The sequence below is a fragment of the Genypterus blacodes genome, unplaced genomic scaffold (assembly GCF_046128005.1).
Source record: "Genypterus blacodes isolate CSIRO-AG114 ecotype Tasmania unplaced genomic scaffold, CSIRO-AGI_Gbla_v1 ptg000156l_1, whole genome shotgun sequence".
NCBI lineage: Eukaryota > Metazoa > Chordata > Actinopteri > Ophidiiformes > Ophidiidae > Genypterus > Genypterus blacodes.
The window spans coordinates 4,646,201-4,669,396 of NW_027466957.1; the positions used below are offsets into that span (position 1 = coordinate 4,646,201).

A 23,196-nucleotide genomic window follows, 5' to 3' on the forward strand; every position below is an offset into this window, starting at 1 on the left:
CAGTCAAGCGTTTATTTCTCAACCAGCAATTAATTTGTTTTAAAACAGAAAATGCAATAGGACTATACTTAAGTTTTCCAACAGCACTGACCTTGTATAGGACATAGATGAGTAAAGCCAAAAGCAGCAGTCCAGCCAGAATAGCCAAGATTATTATCCACAAAGGAACTGAGTTCTCAATATCTGGCTTGTTCCAAACCACTGGAGTCACCACCTGAAGAGAGCAGCACAGTTGCATCCATTTAATGCAGCAAAAAAGATTATGAGTTGACGTGTGCATATGGTACAGCCTATGAGAATGAAAGAATGAACTAATAAAGAAAATTCATACCTTTTTGTGTCCGCTGGGTGTGTGTTTGGGTAGTATAGCGTACGGCACCTTTGTCACACTGAATCTGGCCAGACACTCCAGCACATAATGCTTGTAAGGTCTCTGCAGGCATAAATATTGCACATTATTCCATTGGATTCAAAGAGCATACAAGTTCCTCAGCCATACACTAGATGGCAGTAAAGCCTCACAGAGACCATGTCCCATATGTACAGACTCTCAGTAGTTTCCATTCCAATGAGAAGCTGTGACAGTCCAGATAATGAATTTTCAATACATTCAGTGTTGCAGCACACGGAGTGATACAAATAGTCTCTGTGATCACACATGGCAGATAAAAACACTGTAAGAAAAAACAGAAACAGATTCCTGTATGCAGACTTGCAGATACCTGAATAAACAGAAAGCCAAATCTTTAAAGAGCAATCTGCACTCTGTACTCAGTTAGCAACTGTTTGTCTTTTTCGTGTGAGCCAAGTATGTGAGACTGAAGCGATCCAACACCGACGCTGACGTCTACTCAACACAAACAAGTATGCAAGAGTGATTACTGTGGCTCTTTATCTTTGCCAGCACTAATTTAAGGTTTTAGCTCGCAGTATTTTCCTTCTGAATGCTTTAATAAATAATGGCCACTTAAGTGCTGCCAAAGCATGACATGAAAACAAATATAGGCAACACTGAAAAGGGTTCAACAATCTGTGGTGCCTCTTTCTGTGTCATGCCTTTGTCATCAGGTTGGAACACATGTTCATGTATTGTACACGTGGAGTGAATTTGTAAAGCAGGCTGCATCTCCCACGAACCTCAGCGAAGGTCTCGGCCCAGACGCGGGAACGCACTTTCAGGATGGCAGTGGTCCCCCTTTCCAGCAGACCCACGTTGCACCGGAGCGTCCAGCACTCCACAGTAGAACAGGACTGGAGAGAAGAGGAGGAGGATGAGGAGGAGGAGAGAGCGGTTAAAATCAACGTCCAATCGATGCGAAGTCGTTTCATTTGGCCGCTCAAATCGTCATTACGCAGAGCAGCTGTAAACATTTCCAGCCCATAAAACGAAACTCACACAGGCACAGGAATTAGAGGCAGATGCAAGTCATAAAGTCAAAAGTCAAAACTGGAAGAGCCGATACGGGAAGGACAAATAACAGCCATTTTAACGCTGGAGGTCAAATAAATATAACAAAGAGCCCAATGTTATGATCCCCATTCAGGGCCTGTTTCGAATTAAACAGACTGAAGGAATGTCATGAGACTGTAAAAATGCAGCATGCAGTCACTATTCTGCACATTATTGCCCAACCAGTAAAACTAGACCATTTATTCACAATCGCTGTACAATACACAGTCTTAATTAGATCCACATAATGCAACATGGTGCTTGTCTCAAACATTCACACACTGTTTTAGTGCTGGTGCTGTAGCCAGACCACCCCCACACTCAGAGGTTATGGTGGGTTTCCTGCGGGTTCGCATTAGTTTACTTATTGTACCAAGCAGGGCAAAGACAGTACCCGCCTAGTTCCTTCAGCCTCCGTCTTAGACAAACTTTAATGAGGAGATTCAGACAGACAAGAGAGTATATCGGCCCACTTCCTCCCGCTTAGACCTCCGTGACTACCCGGGGGGACAGGAGGGCATGGAGTCGTCATGAACTTCAGCCTGAAGGCCCACATATCTTCCCCCAGTGGGATTATGTGGTTCAAAGCTGTAAATTGTGGGTGTGGAGGCTGTTCCCATCAATTCACAAAGCAGATACAGAAGCATACAGTCGTGACTCAATTAAAAGCCAATACATGGAGACCTCGACACAGTTAGAGCACGAGAACAACCGGATTCTCTTATTCTATAATTATCAGATCAATTATTTGTTGTTGTAAGGTTTGATAGATGAACAAAAGTGCAGACACAGGGAAAAAAAGGGAGAATGAGCTCCTTCATAGCGCTGAGTCAGTGGACATGCTTGATAAACGAGCACGTTTAGAAGCGACAGGCACACAGACAAAGACCCCTTTTGGGTTTAGGGCAGGTATCCACAGACTGAAGCAGAGAGAGCAGCTACCTGCAGCTGCATGGATCAATAGGGCCTGTGTGTGTGTGTGTGTGTGTGTGTGTGTGTGTGTGTGTGTGTGTGTGTGTGTGTGTGTGTGAGAGCCCCGGGGCCTCGCAAAACAGCCAGAACCAAAAATGTGAGATGAGCGACTGTGAAACAAGTGACAAAAAAAGGCCTCCCCGGTCTCATATCTTCTCAGCCACGCCCCCTCCACCACTAAAGGCCCTTTAATGTTAATCACCACAGCAGGACAACCCCCCCGTGCCCTCTGACCCCTCCCTTTTAACGACATCATAACCTAATTACCCAATCCCAGGAGCCTCATCTCATCTAAGTGCAGGGCCGGTGTCGCCAAAATAGATCCAGACCTGCATTAGTAACTTCAGGCAACGGAACACAATCTGTCGTTCAAGGTTCAAGTTCCAATAAGGATTTTTTGGATGTGCATAACTTCAGAGATGAGCTTAATAAATATAATTCTGTAAATGTAGGGCCTTTACAACATCACAGAGCATTTCTAATTTAGATTGAGTTGTTGTCCGCTGTTGTAGGTGATTGAATGTGTTGTTTATAGTTAGATTTGTGATTACACACAAGGAGGGCAAATCCTTACGTTTACACAGATTAAGATTTCACATTGTACCTTAAGAGTCCTGATTTAAATGTAACATGTAACAGCATACCCACATTTACCCTAAACTGTGAACACAAGCTTCTCATTCAGTCACTTCTTCTCATGTCACCAATAAGTCACCGATTACATTAGACGTCACCTTTTGGCCTGGAGACGTGTGTTCCAAACACGCAACGTGCTCCATTGTAGAGAATCGTGACACCGCCGCCTCTCATTCATTCAGTTTTAAGTGAATGAATGTAAACAGAGCAGAGTTTGCATTGGAGATGTGCAGCGCGTTGTTTCTCACCAGGTTAGTCAGTTGAGCGAGGTTGTGTCTGTGCACGTCCCTCCTCTCCACGTGATGTTCATGGGCCTTCAGTGCCAGGTGAGGTGGCAGCTCTGTGGACGTCTGCTGGAGCTGCGGAGAGGGAACATACACACACACACTAGTTACGTACACTGACCTCACCAGGAAGAAGAGCACGCCACCTTTTCTGTCATTTTAAGATCTTATGTTAGCGGCCCAGAGGCTTTTTTGCCGTTAATCAGAGGCGTGTGAGCTCCACTCCACATGCGTTCCTGTGGAAATACACTGTACTTAGCCATTCACCAGGAGGGGGAGAGAAAAATTAGACAGATCACAGCCAAAAAATAAAAAAGGAGATGGCCGCTTCCATCCCTGCTCAACATCTGGCCGGTTTCAAATATAACAACAAACAAACAACTGCGCCGAAGCACGGTGCCCACAGATCTAAAAGCTGCAAGCTGGTGTAAGGAGGGGCAGAGGGGGGGGAAGGGGGAGATGGACGGGCGTGTGTGTGTGTGTGTGTGTGTGTGTGTGTCGTCAGATGTTGGAAGATGAGTGAGTGCGTCGCTCAGTGAGGTGGTTCGCCAAGCTGTGCCGCGTGTAGGGAAGAGCCGGGACATCAAAGCGGCGGTGGGCTAAGTGTCCTGGGTGGGGCTGAGAAGCCTGGAGGGGGAGGAGGAGGAGGGTGTGGGCCTGCACGGCGGGACGGCCCATCTGTTGATCACACGGGTGAGTGGGAACGTGCCGGGACTGTGCGGGTGTCAGGAGGTTGCCTCGCTTGACCCCCGGCCTCTCTCCCCCCTCTCGCTCACTCAAACACTCACACCAACACACTTTGCTTACCTTGAGGCGCAGGTGGTTCATGGTGTGGTTGGTGGTGCAGTTGATGGGGCCCTCGGTTGAGAACTCCAGCGGGTAAAGCAGAAGGAGGTCCTGAATGCTGAGGGGGCAGCGCAGCTCCAGCAGGGTGTGGCTGATTCTACTGGGCCCATTGTTCACCAGCTGCACCAGAGGAGGACAGAGAGGAGGCGGATATTAATAGGGAAACTTTCATATGTTAAGTATTGGAAAACCTCTAAAAACAAGGAGATTATTTAGGATTTTCCTCTTTTACAGAATCTTCCCACACTAAGTCTTTGAAACACCCAACATCTTTTACCAATTATCAGATCCGACACCTAAAGCAGAGATCTGTTAACGTTCACCTAAAAGGAAACATATTCAAGTTTTCTTCATTCTTTTTTTGCTTCATTGCAGGCCTGGAAAGTCGACTTTCTACGGGAACTTTGGGATCTGCTTTCCAACTTCATCCGCTCACCTCATAGATGTGCTCCACTGCCGGCCCGACGTCCTGCTCCACCTCCAGGCTTTTGGTCGGCTTCCAGTTGGCTAACGGGAAGAAGACTTTATCGGGACGGGACACTCTGGCAAAGTGAAAAAGGGGGGAAAGTGTGAAACGGAGTAGAGGGACGCTGGAGACTTTACCGAGATCCAAAAGTTTAAATGATGTGAGTCATAACACCCAACTCACCCTTGTAAGATTACATCAGCCTGGACAACCACTTCCAGCTTGTAAGGAACAACTTCACTATGGGAATTATTCTCATTTTTGCTGTGAACACAGGGTGAGATAGAAGCATGACGTTAAAGCTGTATGGAATCTAATAATGACACACATACTGTTTCTATACTGGGAGTGTATGTGTGCTTTGTTAACATGTACCTGCGAATCTGCAGCTCAAACTGAACAGTCTTGTGTGTATCCTTCAGTCGTGGCACTGTAAAGCGCAGGCCTGCCCACAGCTGAAGATAGAAAAAAAATCCATCATCATCATCATCATCCTTGACATCATCACCACAGACACGACAAGGAGGCGGACCAGAGACAACAGATGGTGTCTCCTGTCTTCTCCCCTCTGCCTGTCACCTCAGCAGACAGACAGCTGTTCTACACCTGGACGGGGTCCAGATGTGGCTGAGAGTTCCTGTTCTGTCTGCTGCCCCTTTTTCTCCAATTGTAATTTCACTTCCCGCACACAAACCACACACACACGCACAGAGCAGTAATTGCAATCAGAAGGATCTTATGCAGACATTTTCACTGCATTGTGAGCGAACTGAGTGAACACATTTGGTTCCTCTTTGACTCAATAAATGACTGGTCTTTAAATCTCTCTGTTTGATCAATCATATACTGAGTCAACCATGTAATCAGAGCACTCAGAATTAACCCGGACATGTAGGATTTGCTTTTAAACCCAGTTGTCCGTCTGTCCTAGTTAACACCCAATTGACAGTCTTCCTCTGCAGACCTATTAAACCGTGCCAGCCTGCGACTGCATCATTAGGGGGGAACTCTCCCCAGCAGGAAGCCCAGGACGCAGGTGGAGTTTGTACTTCCTGTCACAACACTGACTAATGCATACCGCTGACGTTTCCTGTGCTATGCAAGCGCAGGACAGCACGCCATTATGTTCCCCTTAAGTGGAGGGCCGTTTCCACTGTTTGCCACTTTAACCACCTCATCCTGCAACCTAGAGAGGAGCCAAATCCCAAGACGGCCAAAGGGAAGTAAAGCTCTTACACTGGTGCCAGACTTCATCGGGTTGCCAAGATCACAGCTGAGGTAGCGAGTCTGGTTCTCTGTCTCATAGCTGCAGGTCAACTGGGCCAGACTCTATGGAATGAGAGCAAACGGGTCAAACCACATCCAAACAAAAAGTCCTGCAACTTCTCATTATTATTCATGATATAAAGTTGTATATGCTGTTGCCATAAAGGTTCTATAAAATGTCGGTTTCTGCTTGTTTTGTATGTCCTCTCACCTCGTTGTTGCGGGCGATGCCGCTGTAGTCGGCCTCAGGGGGCAGCACCACGTGCAGCTCGGCCTCGTACGCCCCTCCCTCGCCCTCATTCCTGGCGTTGAAAGTCAGGGTCAGCGAGTTGTCATCGCCCAGGTAGACTTCCTTCCTGTCCCTGGGGAGCCAACAAAAAAGGGAAAATTGATTACCAATAGGGTCAAAGGGTGTCAGGCCTCTTCGGGGATAAATAAATACAGATGAAGGTGGAACGAGTAAATAAGGAAATACTCTGTTATGGGTTAAGGGTGTTAAGAAGCCTCAAGACTATATTCCCAGGTTGTCGTACATGCACTACGCTGCCCCCTTCCCGCTTTCTCTCGCTCCCTCTAAACTCCTCGTCCTCCTCCGCAGCTCGGAACAATGAGAAATTCCATAAGGAGAGGGCCACACAGACGCTTTGAATTACAGCCGTGCTCTCGTAAAGCAAAGCGGGAGGAAGAAACAGAGAGATTCCTCAGGTTGATCCTCTTCGAGCCTGGTTCTACTGGCATCACACGTTTTAAACCAAACAAAGGGGAAAATTTGGAAAACACCACAAAACCTTAAAGGTTCCCTGGAGGGAGAGGAGGGAGAGGAGGGAGGGGGTGGGGGATTGGTCCAACAGGTTATGTGCTTTGGCAATGGAAAAGAAGAAACAACATTGCAGGAATGATGGATAATTTTCACTGACATTCCACCAAATCAAGGCTGTCCACTTAACTCTTATAAGTACTAGCAAAGGCTTTACATAAATGACGATATTGAGCACGAACAACACTTTGGACGGCTCGTCGTCTGTATCTCGCAGCAGGTTACTTCCATATGTGACGAATCAGCGTACATACATTGAAAACACAGAGGCGGAGGGCAGACAAATATAGAGATGCAAAATCGAAATGACAGAGCAGAGCAGGGAGTGTTGGGGAGGTTGTTTTCGAGAGTGAAAAAGAGAGAAAAATGCTAACAGATTGCTCAAATCAAAGTGTGGCCGGGCTGCTCCTGACACGGCTTCAGAAGCAGCAGAGGTCGGGAGTCTGGAACGCCGCTCCCATACAGATACTACTCCCCCCCCCCCCCCCCCCGTTTCATGTCTCCTGTCTGTTCCCTGAGCGTTTGTCGTAGCACCTGTAGAGCGGAGCGGCTTCCTGCGCGGCCCTACTCCGGCGCAGAATTGCGGCTGTTAAACAGAATTCCCTGGCTTGCTAAACTCAACAAGGCAATGGAGCGACATAAACAGCTGGTTCTGCACTTTAGCACTTCCAATCCGAGTCCTAATTTACATGGAGGAGGTGAAGAGTTCAGCGTCTGCGGCCCCGTTTGCATTTGACCGTGCTTTATCTACAATATGCTGGTGTGTTCCCTGTGATCCGTTTGCTCTGGGATGTTTAAATATATGTGTATAGGAGGAATTGGACAAACCTACCCATGAACTGCCAGCTTCAAGTCAGGAACGCAGATGTTGTCTTCTCCACAGTCCAAGAGAATCTGAGCCTAAAAGATGCACAGTGGGGGAAATAAAAGATTTAATAGCGGCCGCAGATCATGCTTATCACACTGAAGGCTCCATCTGAGGTGAATTAGGCTCAGAACATAAATCAGATATCAGTGTAAAGCAGACAACAGGATGAGTGCAGCATGATGCGACATGTGCTATGACTAATACAATCCACCCCTGTCCAGAACAGAGACATACACACAGACACACACACACACACACACCTGGATGTCAGCCCCCGCCTTATTTAAACGTAGTGACATCATCACTACACACCAGACACCCAAAGCACCATAACACAGGTAATAGGCATCTAACTGCATAAAGGAACAATGACCAACTGATGACAGGCTCACGCATATACACACACACGCACACTAAGCCAGCTGTCCCCAGCACACACATGCTTCATGTTTGCGACGTAAGAGGAGAAAAAGATGAACGGGAGAGAGTTTTGCTCAGGCCAGAGGAGACACTGCTGTGGTGCAGAGCACAGAGCTGCCAGCCCCCCTCCCCCTCCCACCACCCCCTGGCTCTCACCAACATTCCACATCACAGCACAACGCGGCGAACCACACTTTGACCATACGCTACGCCACCCAACCAACCACAGTCGTATGTGATCATATGGAGCGGGAGGAGCCTGAGGCCTGGAGGAACTCACTACAACATAAGATATCTGTACCAACCCGGAGAGCAGAGTGTGTGTGTGTGTGTGTGTGTGTGTGTGTGTGTGTGTGTGTGTGTGTGTGTGTGTGTGTGTGTGTGTGTGTGTGTGTAGGATCAAGAGATTACAGAACGTGGATGACCAACGAGCGTGTGGCAGCGCGGCGGCGGCGGGGGAAAGGCCTGCGGGTTGGTAAATTGCATCTTGCTGTGATTGTGACAGTGCGACGGATGCGCGCGACGACGACGATAATAAATAGAAATGAAGGAGGAGATTAGAGAGAGACTGGCACCTCCCTTGTCATTACAGCAACCGGGGGCTCTAATTATGGACACCATGGAAACCACCGTCCTAAGTTGGCCACATGTGCTCCCTTGCTTGGTGGAGCGGAGGAACAAGGTTTGAAGGCCTGCAGCTCAACACCAACAACAGCAGTTACATCAGACAACATGTGACATATTGAGGGCAAACATCATGCAGCATCCAAACATCAACTGGGAAACACCAGTGGAGGCTGTAAATCATCAGGCACAGACGTCATAAAATAAAATGCATAGAGCGACGATATGAAGAACAACGACAGCAATCAAGCTCGGAAGAGGCCGCAACCAAAAAACAATGCGATGTTTCCTATTGTGTGCCTCCTTCCACACAATGTATGAGCTATCTGTGAGATCTGCGACTGATCTCTATGGCGATTAACAGATCCATCACCATGCCATAAATCCTCAGAGCAACATGCGGTATAGGTTAGGATGAGAGCGAGCGAGCGAGGGAGAGATTGTGTAGAGCACATGGCCCGTCTCTCATTCTCACTCACGCCTGAGCAGTGTGAGAACTTGGCAGAGGCGTTGTAACGTAAAGGCGCAGAGTGTAAATCAATACGGCATCGCGCGGCTGATCAAGGCCAAGGCTGCGGCGCGGTCGTCATTCCTTTTATGTTTACACACTGTTGCTTTCACACAACCTAAAGCAAGATTAATGAAATATGTTGGCAGTTTGACACGACTCCCGCTCTTCGTTTACACACGCTTGTACGGATCGGGTTTGCCCTCTGCGTGGATTAGGCTGATTGGGGTTTAAGGTTGATACTTTGGCTCGGGCTCGTCTCAAGGACTCGGTTCAGCATTAGACCACATCTGTTGGAACCCACCAGCTTTGATATCTGGGAAGGACATCAATGACAGGGTTTCAGGCCTGATCCAACAGGAAAAAGACACACACACACACACACACACACACACACACACACACACACACACACACACACACACACACACACACACACACACACACACACACACACACACACACACACACACACACACACACACACACACACACACACACACACACACACACACACACACACACACACACACAGGAAGGGGGGATCAAACTTTCCCCGAGTGCTCCTCTGCTGAACTCACATATGGTGCATACTGTGCCACAGCTGAAAGCTCGCACACTGTTTAAACCAGCCCGACTCACTGCCAGAGGAAAGTGGCAAAATGTTGATTAATCTTAACCAGATGGTCAAACGGTCTGGCTGTGTCCCATTCATGAAGTAGCTGCCATGTCTTTTGTGTGTGCACAGCTCTGGAACGAACCACCTGTGTGCCGAAACTAGTCCTGCTGGGACAGGGGAAACACTCGCCATTGTACAAATGCCTGAAATTTTCACCGTTAAAAATCGACTTTCCAGACACCCTGGACTCTTTCCCAGCAGCTTGCTTGACAATGTCCATAAAAACAGAGCAGACTTTTATCACAGACAGAAGCGTGTCCATGAGTAGTGGGCCAGTGATGATGGGGAAGATGGATTAGAGAATGAAAATACAACCCCATTTGAATTACAATAAATACTGCTGTGACATATATGGATGCTATAGGCCCTTTGGATTACACAAAGGGGAGTTAAATGTGCCAAATAATGCAGCAAGAAAGTTTGTGTACCTTCTGTTCAATCAGGTGGGTGGCCTGATAGTTGAGGATGGGCCGCAGCCCGTGGGAGTCGGCTGCAGCCTTCGGATCCAGGCTGAAGTTCAAGGCCACGTAAATAGAGGAGAGCTTATCCCTGAAGTCTTTCTCATCCTGCCGTCAAGGAAACCAGTTTGTTTGTGAGAAACATTTCGTACAAATCACTTTCGGGGCGTTGCACTGGACTAGTTACAGGATAAACGATCATAGTGACGGGAGTGGACATACTCTTAAGTAGATCTTGGTGTGGTTGCACACGCGCTCGCCATGGCGCACCCTCACACTCCGCTGGAGCAGAGGCAGCTGGGAGTCCAGGAACAGAGCTCTCCTCTCTGCACCTTTCTGCTTGTGCTTCTGACTGTCAAGCTGCACCTCCACCTTGAAATCTGGAACACATAACACACAAATGAGCATTCATGGCGTGATGAATGTTCTGGAGTCACGTAATGACAGGTTTAGACCACCGTAAATACTACGGATAATGGCAGGGACACCAGAGAACACTTGTATATGGAAGAAGGAGTAATTAGAGGTAATAACTCGAGGTTGATAGGAATGAGAATAAGCACTTTATCATTAAAGGTGAATCACAGAAGATATTTGGTTTCTTCTCATAACAGAATCCAAAAGCCACATCACAGGCCAAAGTATTTAACCTACAAAATCTGTGGCATCACCGCTTTTTTGACACTTTCCATAATAGAATAACAATGCCGATGTGGAGATGTGCCTCACCTAGGATGTCTGGTAGGTGTTTCCCCTCAGCAGACAGGCAGAAACTCAGGTTGACACTGAGGACACGGAGAGAGAAGCACATTCATTTATGGCAGGGAATCAACATAAATACGCTATACACACAGCGCACCCCACTCACGCAATCTTTCATGCTCACTTTGTTCCGTGTCCCACTTCTTACACCAGTGTTTCATGGCTCATATTACATGACAGGGGGGCGTAATGGGAATATAACATAGAATGTGAAAGAATGTTACGAGACATAAGGCCATCTGAGCGATCTCACTAGTCGAGCTGATAAATTGGTGTATCTCCGTTTCCACCCTCTGCCCCCCCACATACTAGAGAAATAGCAGAGTTAAGAAGGGTAAAATTGGGCAACGTCTCAGGTTTCAGTGCTGACCAGTCAGCGGCCGTCTGTACGAGCCCTGGCTCTCTCTCCCATGACATCAGCCACACAACATGCTCCTGCTGTCCAAAAGTCAGCAACCCCAAAAGCCTCAATCCTCTTACGGGGTAAACCCGCAGAGGAAGCACAGAGCTGAAACCAAGAGGAAGACGTGAGGCAAAGGGAAAAGGGAAAAGCTTGGTTAAGAAACACGGGGAAAGGGAAGGAAAGTGAAATAAAAAGGCGAGCGAGCACAAGGACTTAGCTGAGGGAGCAGTTAGAACCTAATATGAACGCTGCCGAGTGTGTGTCTGCCTTTGTGCGCACGCTCACGGGAGTCTACACGTCCTGATGTTTCCCAGCTGTGTTCCACCACCAAACAATATCTCATTCAAAGCAACTGCACAAGCCTCTCGCCCCTCCCTCCCTCCCGCCCTCCCTCCTTGCCATTATCCCTTCAGCACTCTTTTCACCCCCACCGACAACTCCTCATCACCAGGCAACATAGCGTAATCAAGACACATGTGTATACAAGAGTTTCCTTTATGGATCAGGACCTGGAGGGGAGAAGCAGACACACGAGCACAGTGTCAACCATGTCGAGCGGCGAGCAGCCATCGCCTGTTTCCTCTCCCTGTTGCTGGTATTGAGCACGGTACACATTTGGAGGAGGCGAAAAAGCTAGCTAACAATGCCGCTATTCACGGTGTTATTGCTCCTCAACAGAAACACATGCTAGGAGGAGGACATGTTGGAAATGGGTCAAACGATGACCGTAGCGGTTGCATAGCACTCCTGCAACAGTACCGGAGTTTCGACATCAGAAATGGACGAGACAGAGCTGTTGGAAGAGTGGGAGAGATGTGGACGCTCTTCATCCACTTCACAGTATCGCAGGAAAGCCAAACACTCACCAGGACACGGGCATGCTGGTGTTTCCATTGGTGACGACGCAGTTCTTCTCTTCGGGGTTGATCATGGTGGGGGAAACTGTCAAGGTGGCACTGGTGTTAACTATTGGGCGGGATCTGTGGGCAACAAAAAAAATGTAGAGTCTTCAATTTCCACTCGTGCCGCAGTAAACAAACTGCGCTGAATAACTGTAATAGGCGACTCTACATACCTGTAAAGAATTGCCTTGTCAACACCAAAGGCACCAACGATAAGATCTGAGGAAATAAAAGAAGAGATTTAGATAAGGATCCGAAAGGAAAAGATGGCGGTACTGGTGGTCGTGAAAGACTTGTGCCCTCACTGACCTGGGTATCCGTTCATGTCCAGGTCTTTAGAGCCTCTCAAGGCAAAACCAAAGCTGGCAGGAATCATCCCAGCAGCCCACTGGCCGCTGATCACCTGGGACGGCTTTTCCCTGAGTCCTCCCGAGTACCCGTTATAGATGTAGACTAGCCCCTGACGGTCTTCCCCTCCGAACGGACAGCTGACAGCCACGTCTGTGCGCGGAGAGGGAGAGAGCAGGAAAAATAAGATTCCAGATCATATTGACATACTAGATTTCGAGAAATAGTTTTTGGATCCTTACCGTTAAACCCATCCTGGTTCAGATCTCCCAACGGTGCAATGGTGCTGCCAAATCTCCCAAACACCTGCGTGCCTGTCAGGTGAGGTAGGCGGGGCTCCAGGTTGAGGGGACTGCGCTGGAGGTACACGTAGACCCGGCCCACCTCTTCCGGGCGGCCATCAGAGCCCCGGACCATGAACATGGGTGCTCCCACCAGCAGGTCGGCCATCCTGCAGACAACAAAGGTAGGAGATCACATAAATGAATTTAAGCTCAGACACGTTGATAGCTATGCTTCAAACACTAATGGGTACTTGGTGGGATACAATATAGATTTGGCTAATTAAAATGGGAACAAAGGGAGACAGTGAGGGAGAGAAAGACCCAGACTGGCCTGCTACTCACCCATCACTGTTAATATCGGTTGTCGCCACAGCGTAACCAAAATATGCTCCCATCTGTAACAGAACCACATACACACACACACATGTTACACATTTTCCCATCATTTATGTATTCAGAATAGAATAAAGGCTGGAATTTGTTTTACTTTCAGATTTGTCTGTCAGCAACGCCGGCAGAAAATATATAAAAATATACTGATGTGGCAAAGCTCAGAATGAAAGTAGATCAAACATTTGATTTAATTTATTCAACTGAGCCAGTCATCACCGTTAAAACCAGCTCAGTGCTTCTGTATTCCCAGAACCATTTGCACAAATTGTGTCTACCCTTTCACCTCTTTCAAGCATTACTGAAAACCATGAAAGAGGCCATAACACTCTAAAGGAGATTTGATTTGCTTACATCGTCTCAACAAATGAAGAACTCTCACAAGACACCAAGAATTGTAAACACAGATTTCAGTATAAAGTTGGGAAAGGAGGACTTGGACTCACCTGCTCACCGGTGTAGTTAATCATGGTCTTCAGATCCGTACCGTTCAGAATAGACACCTGCAAGACAGCAGCCGCATATGGTGAATGTCTCTTTATATAATATAACATAAGCATAACCTGGTATGGAATTCGTCAAGTACAATTCTTTCACCCCCTGTGACAACATAATATTTTCCTGTAACAGATCCAAGTCCAAAGCTCGGGCCTCTCAATCGCTTGTCAAAATGAGAGCAATGATTAAGAGTTCTCACCGATCCATAAAGCATGAGTCCTTTTGGAACGCCTGCCACAAAGTCTGAAAGGTGCACAGAGAAAGCAAAGTTTAAGGGTAAGGGAAATATCCAGGTCAAATCCACCAGGAGGTTATTCCAGTGTTTACAACCTTCCAGCTGAATTGAAATACACTCATTGCTTTGTGTACGTTACACACAGGCCCGGCGGTTGCACGGCCGAGTTGATAGACTTACCTTCCTCCTCGTCGCCACTGAATTCCCCCACGGCAACAGAATATCCTGGACACAACAAGAGAGCAGAGAAGTGAGCCTAGGTATACATAGCAAACAAATTGAGATAAATGTGAAGGTGGTAAAAAGTTTTGAGCCGTAGTCCGTCTGCTTTACCTTGGTAGCTGTCGTCATGTTTGACCTGAAACTGTTTGGTATGGATTTGGCCTTCTACAGACTGCATGAAATAGCCTGGGTAGAACGCTTTGATAATGTCCTCTTTTGCTGCTGAGATCACCTGACCTAAAGTTAGACAAACAAAACAGACAGTAAACCAAGGAAGATTTAGCGATATTTGGTGTTTGTGACAGACTTTGGATTGGTATGTCCTACCAACCTTGCCAGAAGAAGCTGCCTGGTCCTCCCAATACCACTTTGCCATTCTAGACAGATAAACACCATTAATTACAACAACGAAAACAAGAAATATTATCCCAGGAAACCTTATTCAATCACTAAAAGGAACATTGGTACTACCGTTGTGAAGTCCGCACTGAATCCTCCTTGACAGTATCCTTGTCCAGATTCGTCACTGATCTCTATAACGCACGGAAGAGTGAATTAAATATCAGATAGTAACTTGTAGAGACATTTACAGGGACACATTCGGAGAGTGGTGATGGCTACCTGTGCGACAGGGAGCGTACTCCACAAATTTGGTGAAGTTATGGACTGAGAGGTAGCAGGTTCCCGTAGCATCCGAGCGAGGGAGGTCCTTTTCCGTTCGCCATGAGTAGAGAGGGGCGCAGGCCTGGGGTAGAGGAAGGTAACGGAGGAGGTGGAGAGAGATGCGATTAACGGTGAAGGAGCAGAGGTGGGTGGAGATGTGTTGATCAATGGGGAGTGCTTAGGTGGGAGATGTTTTTCCAGTTGCAACAACACCCTGCTGAACTCAGGGGGAGACCAGGGCTGAGGTCAACAGTGCATCTGGAGCCATGGTAACCATGTAACCCAACCCAGGTCACAACCCACACAATCATACCAAAGCACTGGCAGAAGAAATTTGATGTCAGAGGGAACACAAAACATTTCTTTACAGTGTGCCAACAGACAATCTAAAGACATTCCTCAGAAGCAAGAGTGTTTGGCCCAAGACGGATTCACTAACAGCCCTAATCATAACAGTTGAGGGCACCAATGGTGTGGACCAAACTCTTGATCCACTCCACATCTGCCCAACCCACCAACTCTTTCTCTGAGAGGGTCTCCTTACCAGAATTGTGTCATCGTGGGAGCGCACGGTGGCGCCAAACCATTGGTGGGACTTGGATTCAGCCTTATGGGTTGTCTCATTCAGCAGGACAGTGCGATCCCCTGGGGAAAACACAGAGAAATGACACTGAGTGAACAAAACTCCCCACACCTTCAGCAGGACCCCAGAGTGTCCTTATTCTACCTTCCATTGCAAGGCCATTGGAAACATCTGGACAGTTGGCTGAAATCATGATTAAGTTCTCCGGTTACACTATTTTTCATGCAAGGTTGATCAGGGTGAGCATTTGAAGAGGATGTTATTTGCTGCTCAGACACTGATCAGTTAGCCAAGTTTGCACTGAGTGGGCCTGGCGTAGGCTCACTGACCTTTGGCTCCACTTGGCCACCTGGCCACTAACCCTGATCTCCCACACCGAGTCTGTGAAAGCAGCAGGTGACGTGACAGATGGCCTGAAGAGTCAGGTTTAAACACAACTTTATTGGAAGACAGATGCTGCATCTGTGCCGTAATGGAGGATGAAATGCAAACAAATTGATTAAGCAAGGATGTTGCTACAGCGGCTCACACACTGAACGTTTGCAGTACAGACAAGACATATCTGTGGGAAATGGAAATATGTTTAGATAAGAAACCTCAGCCGTGTTGAAGTATCACTCCACCCAAACTTTTCCTTCAACATATTTCCCCTGTAGATTGCATCAGTGAGAGAAACCACAAGCGTGTTGCAAAAGAGCAAAGACATATCGCTTGGGGAGAAAACTGCGAGGGGTCGCGACCTATGTTGACGTGAAGAAAGCAGGCTGTGTGTCAAGCCTTCTTTACCCATGACTATCCTCTTCTCCTCTCAACTCAATTCTCTGCTTCCCAGCCAACTAGGCAGCCTGGAGCTGGGGTGAAAGCCTGCTCCATGTCTTAGTGGAAACAGCGAAGAGGCTGCCGTCCAACGAAAACACACACTCTGGTCCAGCTTCCTCATAGCAACCTCCCAGTCAGCTTTGTTTATGCAATCACTTCGCTCTCCCTTTCTCTCTGTATTTTCATTTTTAACATTATCCCCATATGTTTGTTTACATTATCCCCACCATGTTTGCACATCTATCTGACCCAACCTTTGCTTCACTTACAGGGAGCGCTGACCCTCCCTCTTGCACCAGATGATAAGCAGCCAGATCACAGTTCCTTAATAACCTAAATGTAGCACAGTTATATCCCTATCACCAGGCTTTCCTTCAATAGTCAACTCAACATATCTGCAGTTAACATGTTATGTGTGCTTCATTCCATGTGTGACAAGAAGTGCTTTAGCCATACCCGTAATAACATGACCTGCACATCACACAGCTCCTTACAGGCTTGTTACTTTAACTAATCTGCTTTAGCCACATGGTACATTTTCTTAAAGCAGACACCTTCTTTTTATTTTCATAACTCGGGGGCCACTGTTTGGATAAGGTAAATTCAGTGCCACCAGGGAGAGGGAGAAGCTGAACACGATACAGGACTGTATGGGTTTGTAACCATAGCGACCCAGAGTGGGAGCAGGAAAGTCTTCACGTAGTTCTTGCTGTGAAAGTTATCTGGCTAGTGTAAAAGAGAGGAAGCACATTGATGACGGAGCCTTCAGTGGCTTTGTAAAGCTCTCACATGGCAGCATTAGTTCTAGTGTCAGTTCTGTGTCACCGGCTGTAGTATTCATAACAGAGACGGCGCGTCAGAATTCATTAAGCCAGACAGATTTGGGAGATGAAAAGATCGGTGCACTGAGGTGTGTCTGCATGGCCGCCGTAGACAGTCAGCCGGAGTCATGGGAAATGCTTCCAGACAAAAATAGGTGAGATTTAGAAGTGAGATAAGAGGGAAATCCAGACATGGGCCACAACAACAAGACATCCCCCTGGGAAGCCAGTGAGCGCAGTGTGCTGATGTGACATGGTGCCTGGCCCGTCCCAAGACAGTAGAGGAGAACGGGGTCTGGAGTGCATCCATATACTCACTCTGGCCTTTGAACAGTGTGTGAGAGGAACGCCATTAGCAGGGTTAGAGTGTGTGTATGTGTGTATTTGTGCGTGTACGTCAAAGGGGTAGAGCGGGTGGAAGACAAATGGCCAAATTCACTCATCACATCAGCAGGCCCCGAGGGACAACCGACAGGAGGGGAATAGGGGGACAGAGTAGAGAAAAGGGGCTCTGGTTTCTCCCTCTTTCCTCCTTCCTCTCCCTCCCTCTGGCCTCTTCACCCTCCCTTCCTCCCACCGTGTCCAGGCCCCTCTCCTGCTGCCCTCTACGCTTCTCTGATCTATAGACAAGCTCTTATCTCAAATGGAAGAGGAAGTGGATGGGAGGTACCCTCTGGCCACTCTGACCTAATTAGTTAGGCTAATTAAGAGGGTCTCTGGCCTGTGGGTCAGACCTCACCCACAGCCACGCACAAGGAGACCTCTGACACCTCTTTGTTTCAGGAAAAAAGCAACCAACACTGACATTAGATAAGATACAGTATATTGCCACAGCAGCAATGTGTCTCATTTATATTGGATTTTAAAAAGGGTAAATTGTAGTCCCCAGAAGAATGAAACTCCAACGCATATTCCAATGCAATCCAATAGAAAATCCCTACGATAAATCATCTCTCGGCATTTAGGCTCAGGACTCATTATGGTTCTTTATGGCTGAGGCAAGTCTTTGGCTGCAGTCCTTTAATATAAATGAAGAGAAGTGGAACATTCGAAACACCTTTCAATGTATAATCCAATACATTACAACTTTAATTTCCACAGAGTTGAATCAACACTTCTCAGACACAGTGTTAAAAAAAATGCACAATAAAAGCCTCACATATGGTTTACTGCTGTTCTATTGGATTTTAGTGGCTTTTACAAGCTTCTAGCGTCCAGCATTTTTGAAATGTCTTCGCCTCTACAGTCGGGGGTTAGTAGAGAAAAGAGTCAAAGAGTTCCACAAAATTAATTCAAGCAGAAGAGCTCATCCATTTAACAGCTGTACTGACGGCATACAGATAACAACGTCCTGTTCCTCTGCTGTGTGGCGGTTCTGGTATGATCCAGATGGCGGAACCGGCTCTGGAACTCTAATCTGCTCCTTCAAAGCCCCTTCACAAAAAAATTGAAGGACACTCTCTGACAGCCAACGGGACTAACCTTCACCCTGAAGCTGCGCTGCATGCACATGACATCACTCACTGTGGTGGCCAGCCAGCACTCTACGATGCGCAACACATTTTCTAGGGCAAGAAAAATAAAATAAAAATAATGGAGCAAAGGACACCTAGCTGTGTAGGAAAAGAATATTTTTAAAGCGGGCTTGTGAACGACCCAGTGGAATATTGCTCCTTAAGGGCCATCATGGATAGTAAATCTATGTTGGCCCACAGCGCTCGACTTTGATTTCTCAGGAAAGGAGCCAACAGTCCCCTAGTGACTGGGCAGCACGCTCTGCCATTATGATTCATACTGTGTGTATGTGTGCTCCTCAGCTGGAACATGTTCAATATTAAGAGTGTTCAAAAGTTACCCTGATGCTACCTTTCCTTACAACACTGCTTTCCTATTTCTATAAAAACAGTCTACCCACTGAACCTCAAAATTCAGTTAATCCAATTCTGAGTCAAAACTTTTTTTTTTAGACTAACGGCGTCTATTCTGTTGTCACACAAAAGGTACAATTCTTTGTTTGCCCTGTTTGTTTATTGGTGTCTTATCTCCCCGTAGCTCCTGGAGCAGTTCAACACAAACACAGCCTAAGGGAAGGAAGAAGTATGCCTTAAGAAACCTCCCTAACACCCCATTACTCTTTTCATCCCCAAGAAGGGACACAAACAGGAAGAGAGATCATCTAGCGTCCAGGAACCAACACTGCCAACAACAGTTCAGTGGAGTGGAACGCCGACTCCTGATCCTGACTTGCTGCTGACGACGGGTGCATAAAGGAAATGGTCCTCTGACTGGACCAGCAGAGCTTCAGTTGAAGTGGCATCTCCAGTTTCTTAATCTCTCTAACAACAACGCAAGACAGTACAAACAAAGCAGATGTCAAACCTTCCGTCTATATTTCAATCACAAAACCTACCTTGGGTGTCAAACTCGATGGCGTGGCAATCGGTCTTGCTGAGGCTCCACGGGCAGTAGAAGACGGATCCTCCCTCTGCTATGTTGACCTGGCTTGTGTTGGCCTTGGGAGCCCCAATCACCACACTCACACTGAGAAACAAAGAGGGAGAGACAGAGAAGAAAGCTGGCTGTTAATCAAGAGTTACACATTCACTAAACCACAAGATCCGTAACAACCTGAATTTTCCTGTTGAACCAATGTTTATGTGTGTGTGTTCTGACTCATGACATGTTTCGACACTGTGTTACATAATCAGATACATCCAGGGGGAGTTTGTGCCATGATGTGCACATGTGATCGTCACAGGCTCTTGCACTTCTCCCCTGCAGTCCAACACAACTGTGGAAACGTTTGCACAGATACCCAAGTTACACGTGCATCCCTGCGGGGCAAAATTCAATAGGAAAACAAGACAGCAGACAGCCCAAAGTGGAGTCCCACACTTTGTTTCTACAGCTGTGACACACACACTAAGCATCCACAGCTTTGGAGCTACACAAAGATGCAAGGTGGGTCTAAGAAGGCGCTGGATAGACTTCAGAGATGAAGGAGGAGAAAAAGAAGGACAACAATTTGTGGATTACATGATGGGTAGATGAAGGAAAGGAGGGGGAGGGAAGTGAGAGAACCAAGACATGGGTACAGTATAGAAGGAAAGACTTTTTCCCCTTGTAGATAATCTCTCCTAAGTGCATGGTTTAGCCATTACCTCATTGTGAACTCACTTACCCTATTAGCATCAGACATGGTTGTAGGCTATGATGTGGGTACGGGAGGCATGAGACCAATGACTTTATTCAGTGTCTAGTGGGAGGGGGGGTCGAAACAGGAAGTGCACACCCTTTCCGGGCCCAGATCTTCCAATGGACCATGAAAGTTTACATGTTGGCTAAACTTAGCATCCTGGCCCCTAAGGGTAACAGCTAAGCAGGGTCCCGAAGACAAAAGAGGCAGTTTGAGTCCAACAATATGGTGCATAATGAGTAAATATTCTAAAAGCTTGTAATCCACAGCAATTGGACACACTGGATCTGTTAGCTGAGATGCAAAACCCCAGACAGAATCTGATGTTACATTCATAACTACAGGCAAACAAAGGGACGTTCATAGAGCAGAACTTATTGGTTCAATATCACACCATGTCTGTTGCCTCACTGTCTCAGTAGAGATTCAGTACAATCCCAGTTCCCAAGTGTGTTAGCAGGTTTGTGTTGGAAAGCAGAAAAAGGAGTAGGTCTACTCTGGAGAGAGAAACAGAGAGAGAGTGTCCCCTTTATTCAACCATGTGTGCAGACGGAGGGAATCCCAGTAGGGCAGCAAAGCTCCAGCTGTAGAATAATGTAAATCACAGAGAGGCTTCCTAGACACGATGAGACAGCTGAGGATCTCCCTTCCACCATCAGCAGCCTTTCAAAAATAAATGTGTGTATAGCCTGTGAATACTCAGTGAAATAGGCAGACAGCGTTGTTTTTATCTAATTAAAAGACCTCAGAGCTCGCCTGTCACCTGCAAAGTTCTTTCTGAGGAATGTCACAGCAGGGGGTAATAAACAGAACAGAACAATTAGCTTTGTTTCAGATAAATCCTTCTGAGCAGGCAGGTTTGCAAAGTTTCTTAGTTGACTTAAGAGCTCAGTTAAGTGGGCGTTTCTATGGCTGGAACGTTTTGGAAATAACCGCACTAAAAGCACATGTAGGAAATAAACACCATTGCAGCAACGCGTACAGACTGAAACAGCCAAGGAAACTGGAGTCCCTGCATGTGTTGCTGAATCTGATCTGAACATAGTCCAGCATGGCAGCCTTTCAAAGGGAAAAAATACAGGAAATAACAAAACAAGCTGCTCATGCTTTAATCAGCAAGTTGGCAGATGAAAGGAGTTTTCACTACCTTACACACAGATGTGCAGAAACACACGCACGCAGACAGACAATTACAAATTGATAACAATCTGTAAGTGCCGCAAATGAGGAAGAATTAGCATTTAATGACCCTTTATCTGGCGAGGCTCAGTCTAATTCTAAGTGGCATTTCCCCGCCCCTACACCTTATCTGCTCACTCCGGACTCACAAGGTAGAACTTTAGTAACATTAGCATTTAATGAGGCTCTAACAGCTGAGCTCGGTATGCAAATAAGTGGCGGTGAAATGAGCGATTTTCCGCTGTTCGTGAAAGGACAGACGTGCTCATGGGTTTGGGATCAAGCTACAGCAGCCAAAGTGGAACGACAAAAGACAACAGACAAAAGAATGCTGAGAGAAGTTGGGTGAACGCTGTTGCTGTGATAGAGACGACAGCAGGGGAAGGCAGAGCCGCACTGACAGAACACGTCTGAGACCGGGAGCTCTGCTCACTGAAATGTTTTGGCTACTGGAGAATTAAACAAATTCTCACTTGCGTGGTCTGTTGGTTTTGTGTTACAGAAGACAAATAGCTAAATGATTTCATCATAAAAGAGCCTTAAGCAATTTACTGGTAGGGGATATGGTCTAGCATGCACTCTCCTACCGGCCACGTCAGCTGCAATATACCTCGCTGTCATTTCACCAATAACTTAACTACTGTAAATGATTTTCGAACTGTGTAAACACCAGCTTCACTGTAACTGGGTAGTGGGTTTCTCTCATTTGAAGTTAAAGCAATCAGGACATTCTACAAGAATGTCTAACCACACCATAATTGCTGCATTGTAACCGCTATTTTATGAGAAATTAAGGGTGATGCAGAGTGCTGGAACTTGCTGATTTGACAATATCGTGCGCAGACATGGTTGACAGGGTTTACGATGAGGTTGGAGAAAGAGGTTGTCAGAGGACAAATACCTCTCCTACCCAATCCCCTTTCACCTAAACCTAACAACCCCCCCACCACCCGGATTCCACCCAGCTGCAAAGCTTAAGTCACTTGAACACTATTCCAGTCACTTTAAGCTAGAAAAGCAGGAAGAGTCAGCCACCACTGTTAAGACCACCAGTAGCTGGGTACACGATTTGCAATCGTAAACAGGACTAAGCACTGAATGCTACGGCACAAACACTCAGGCAGCAGGTTGACTGATCGAGAAGAAAGCGGCGTCCTTCACAGGTTCCGGTGCAAACCTCAGAAACCCAGACTTAAACATGAAGAGTGACCCATGAAGTTTACACAAAGCTTTCAACACATACTTAAACACTGGAGTGGTTCCATATCAGCGAAGGAATTGAGATGCAGTGACCTCATCTGAGCCACTGGCAGTTCTTGACCTTCAAATCTCCCTCTAAGGGGCTGAGATGAAGAACACGACAAAATACACCAAGTGCAAAGCAACCAGTATCTCACTCTTACTGCACTAACACAATAACCTAATATAATTCCTGACCTGGAGCTACTGCAGGGGAAACAGGGCAAACACACACACGCCGACATGTTGAACAAATACAGTGAATGATGTGTATGATGTATTGGTAGATTTGATGAGATTAGTAGTGCAACAGCTCTACTGCCTTGTCATGTGGGCACTAAGAAATGTGATTGGCTGA

At 46.9% G+C, this 23,196-nt stretch overlaps 1 protein-coding gene across 1 annotated transcript in view; it reads right to left on the reverse strand.

Annotated features, from left to right (window-relative positions):
• Positions 1 to 23,196, reverse strand: part of itga5 (integrin, alpha 5 (fibronectin receptor, alpha polypeptide)) — a 31,580-nt gene that overhangs the window by 2,919 nt on the left and 5,465 nt on the right. The window contains exons 2-29 of the mRNA XM_076166196.1: positions 19,635 to 19,765; positions 15,546 to 15,646; positions 14,960 to 15,083; positions 14,810 to 14,871; positions 14,670 to 14,715; positions 14,450 to 14,575; positions 14,297 to 14,341; positions 14,081 to 14,124; positions 13,830 to 13,886; positions 13,336 to 13,388; positions 12,952 to 13,160; positions 12,671 to 12,862; positions 12,535 to 12,580; positions 12,326 to 12,439; positions 11,024 to 11,079; positions 10,517 to 10,674; positions 10,265 to 10,402; positions 7,570 to 7,637; positions 6,132 to 6,282; positions 5,891 to 5,983; positions 5,030 to 5,109; positions 4,838 to 4,918; positions 4,625 to 4,730; positions 4,150 to 4,308; positions 3,307 to 3,417; positions 1,138 to 1,251; positions 332 to 433; positions 92 to 214 (exon numbers count right to left, since the gene is read on the reverse strand). Of these exons, the coding sequence (XP_076022311.1) occupies positions 92 to 214; positions 332 to 433; positions 1,138 to 1,251; positions 3,307 to 3,417; positions 4,150 to 4,308; positions 4,625 to 4,730; positions 4,838 to 4,918; positions 5,030 to 5,109; positions 5,891 to 5,983; positions 6,132 to 6,282; positions 7,570 to 7,637; positions 10,265 to 10,402; positions 10,517 to 10,674; positions 11,024 to 11,079; positions 12,326 to 12,439; positions 12,535 to 12,580; positions 12,671 to 12,862; positions 12,952 to 13,160; positions 13,336 to 13,388; positions 13,830 to 13,886; positions 14,081 to 14,124; positions 14,297 to 14,341; positions 14,450 to 14,575; positions 14,670 to 14,715; positions 14,810 to 14,871; positions 14,960 to 15,083; positions 15,546 to 15,646; positions 19,635 to 19,765 (2,890 nt within the window). The remainder of the gene's footprint in view (positions 1 to 91; positions 215 to 331; positions 434 to 1,137; positions 1,252 to 3,306; positions 3,418 to 4,149; positions 4,309 to 4,624; positions 4,731 to 4,837; positions 4,919 to 5,029; positions 5,110 to 5,890; positions 5,984 to 6,131; positions 6,283 to 7,569; positions 7,638 to 10,264; positions 10,403 to 10,516; positions 10,675 to 11,023; positions 11,080 to 12,325; positions 12,440 to 12,534; positions 12,581 to 12,670; positions 12,863 to 12,951; positions 13,161 to 13,335; positions 13,389 to 13,829; positions 13,887 to 14,080; positions 14,125 to 14,296; positions 14,342 to 14,449; positions 14,576 to 14,669; positions 14,716 to 14,809; positions 14,872 to 14,959; positions 15,084 to 15,545; positions 15,647 to 19,634; positions 19,766 to 23,196) is intronic.